This window comes from Haemaphysalis longicornis, unplaced genomic scaffold (assembly GCF_048455015.1).
Source record: "Haemaphysalis longicornis isolate Haplotype H1 unplaced genomic scaffold, Haemaphysalis longicornis Haplotype H1 scaffold_12, whole genome shotgun sequence".
Classification (NCBI taxonomy): domain Eukaryota; kingdom Metazoa; phylum Arthropoda; class Arachnida; order Ixodida; family Ixodidae; genus Haemaphysalis; species Haemaphysalis longicornis.
This window is the reverse complement of record NW_027526225.1, coordinates 94,933,442-94,935,733: the sequence shown is the minus strand read 5'-3', so window position 1 is coordinate 94,935,733 and position 2,292 is coordinate 94,933,442. Positions and strand designations below refer to the sequence as shown.

The 2,292-nt window shown below is 49.5% G+C and overlaps 1 protein-coding gene across 1 annotated transcript; it reads right to left on the bottom strand.

Moving 5' to 3' along the window:
• Positions 1 to 456: 456 nt before the first annotated feature.
• On the bottom strand, positions 457 to 1,997 carry LOC144162081 (uncharacterized). The gene has a single exon (XM_077692589.1). The coding sequence runs from the start codon at positions 1,956 to 1,958 to the stop codon at positions 483 to 485; it is 1,476 nt and encodes a 491-aa protein (XP_077548715.1). The 5' UTR covers positions 1,959 to 1,997; the 3' UTR covers positions 457 to 482.
• Between the last annotated feature and the right edge of the window lie 295 nt (positions 1,998 to 2,292).

The window sequence follows — 2,292 nt, the reverse complement described above, 5'->3', positions numbered from 1 at the left end:
CCATAAAGGAGGATATGTGCGGTAGGGTGTTTATTAGTAAGCGTAGATAGCATTTCATTTAATTCGCGGGCGAAATTTGGATCAGTACGAGGGGGCCTGTAGCATACGCCAAGTATTACTGTTTCGGGTGGTGCACGGCACATTACCCACAATATTTCAAGTTGTGAGGCAATGTTGATAAGGGAGCAAGATAGCTTTTTGCTAGTCGCGATGAGTACGCCCCCACCACGTGCGTTTTTACGGTCGTGACGAAAAAGGTTAAAGTGCGGCAAGTCAGCCAGAACCTCTGTATCTGAAATGTCGTCAGTAAGCCACGTTTCGGTCGATATAAGTATACCACTGCTAGATGATTTTAACAGATTAGACAGGGGCACGCGCTTAGGAAGAAAACTACGGATGTTAGTATAAATTACAGAAAACGAAAGCTTAGCTTTAGTGCTTGTGCGTGGCTGTTGGCGCGCTTGCCGACGGCGTACTGATCCCTATGTTTTTTCCTTGACAATTCCTGCTTCGTAGTCGAAAATGTATCGCTTAGAGCCAATGTGCAAAGTTTGAAAACGCAGTGAAAATGGCACAGATTTGCTCCTAGCGAAAGCAACGAGCTCTTTTCCGGCTATTCGAACAGGGTATGTGAAATCTTCGCCAATGCTAAATTTTGTACCTTTTAGTTTTGGGCCGTTTGAAAGGATGGATTCTTTAGTTTTGAAAGACGAGAGTTTCACTATTATAGGCCGTTTATGGTTATTGGTGTGCCGCCCTAGGCGATGTGCACGCTCTATGTCTTTTGGTTCAATTGTTAGTTGAAGTCGTTCAAGGCAGTGCTGGATTATTATTTCTTCTGACTGAGCGTATGTTTCCTTCGGATTAGTGTCAGGGAGATTGTAGAATGTTAGATTGTCACGCCGGGAACGGTTCTCGAGATCGTCAAGACGCTCGTCTATGTCATACACCCGGTGAGTTAACTCATCGGTATTAGTATGTATTGCGTCTACTTCTGCTCGAAGGGTTAGAAGATTTTGGCAGTGATTTTCCAAGACAGCAATGCGCTGTCCAAGATCGGTGATAGTCTGGTTAGTGGTGGCTATCTCGGATTTAAGACCTTGCATTTCCGATAATATTGTCGACTGGCCCTGTGACAACTTTTTCAGCTCAGCGAGAATATCTGGCCCAGGGTTCATCTCTACATCTCCCGATAGCAATAGCAAGGCACGTATGACATTCACACATTCGGTAACAAGCAAACAGCAGCACTGTGGGCTCGGCAGCTGCACCAAACAGTAATTACTTGATTTTTTAGTAGACGTGGGATACGAACTACCAACCTGCATGATCAAGATGAACGGGTTAGCGGCCTGTGTGGTGGCACAGCCGCGAAGCCCACAGTGCGCGCTGGATGGTGGTTGCGGCTTTATAGGCTGCGCAGGAGATGTTGTCGACGGCGATAGGGTGGCTGGATTTATCTCGACGATCCACGGAGGGAGGGGTGGCGCTGCCGACAGTCCGGAAGCATGGGTGCCAGGGAGGGGGCAAACACAAGGTTCGCCTTCGTTGGTAGCAGGCAGGCAGCTTCCCGGAGTGGCAGACGATACAGCCAGCAAGGCAGGCAGTAGTAGGTCGGTGATGATGCGGGCAAAAACCTGCATGATCAAGATGAACGGGTTAGCGGCCTGTGTGGTGGCACAGCCGCGAAGCCCACAGTGCGCGCTGGATGGTGGTTGCGGCTTTATAGGCTGCGCAGGAGATGTTGTCGACGGCGATAGGGTGGCTGGATTTATCTCGACGATCCACGGAGGGAGGGGTGGCGCTGCCGACGTTCCGGAAGCATGGGTGCCAGGGAGGGGGCAAACACAAGGTTCGCCTTCGTTGGTAGCAGGCAGGCAGCTTCCCGGAGTGGCAGACGATACAGCCAGCAAGGCAGGCAGTAGTAGGTCGGTGATGATGCGGGCAAAAACCTGCATGATCAAGATGAACGGGTTAGCGGCCTGTGTGGTGGCACAGCCGCGAAGCCCACCGTCATACACTCATACACTCATACACTCATACACTCATACACCGTCATAGTCATACACTTCGATTTCAACGGTTTTTTTTTGTAGCCTTGTGCCCACTAGTTTGCTACCGCATTCCGGTTGCGCAATTCTGGACGAAGAAAAAACAAAACCGATACATTTGGAGTACAAACCTGCATTTACGTGACTTTCGGATTGATGGGCATAGGGAGTTCCTTAATCCCGTTGATAATTTGACTGAGGACTGTTTACGCGACGACTGAAGACAAAAAGTGTGAGGAGA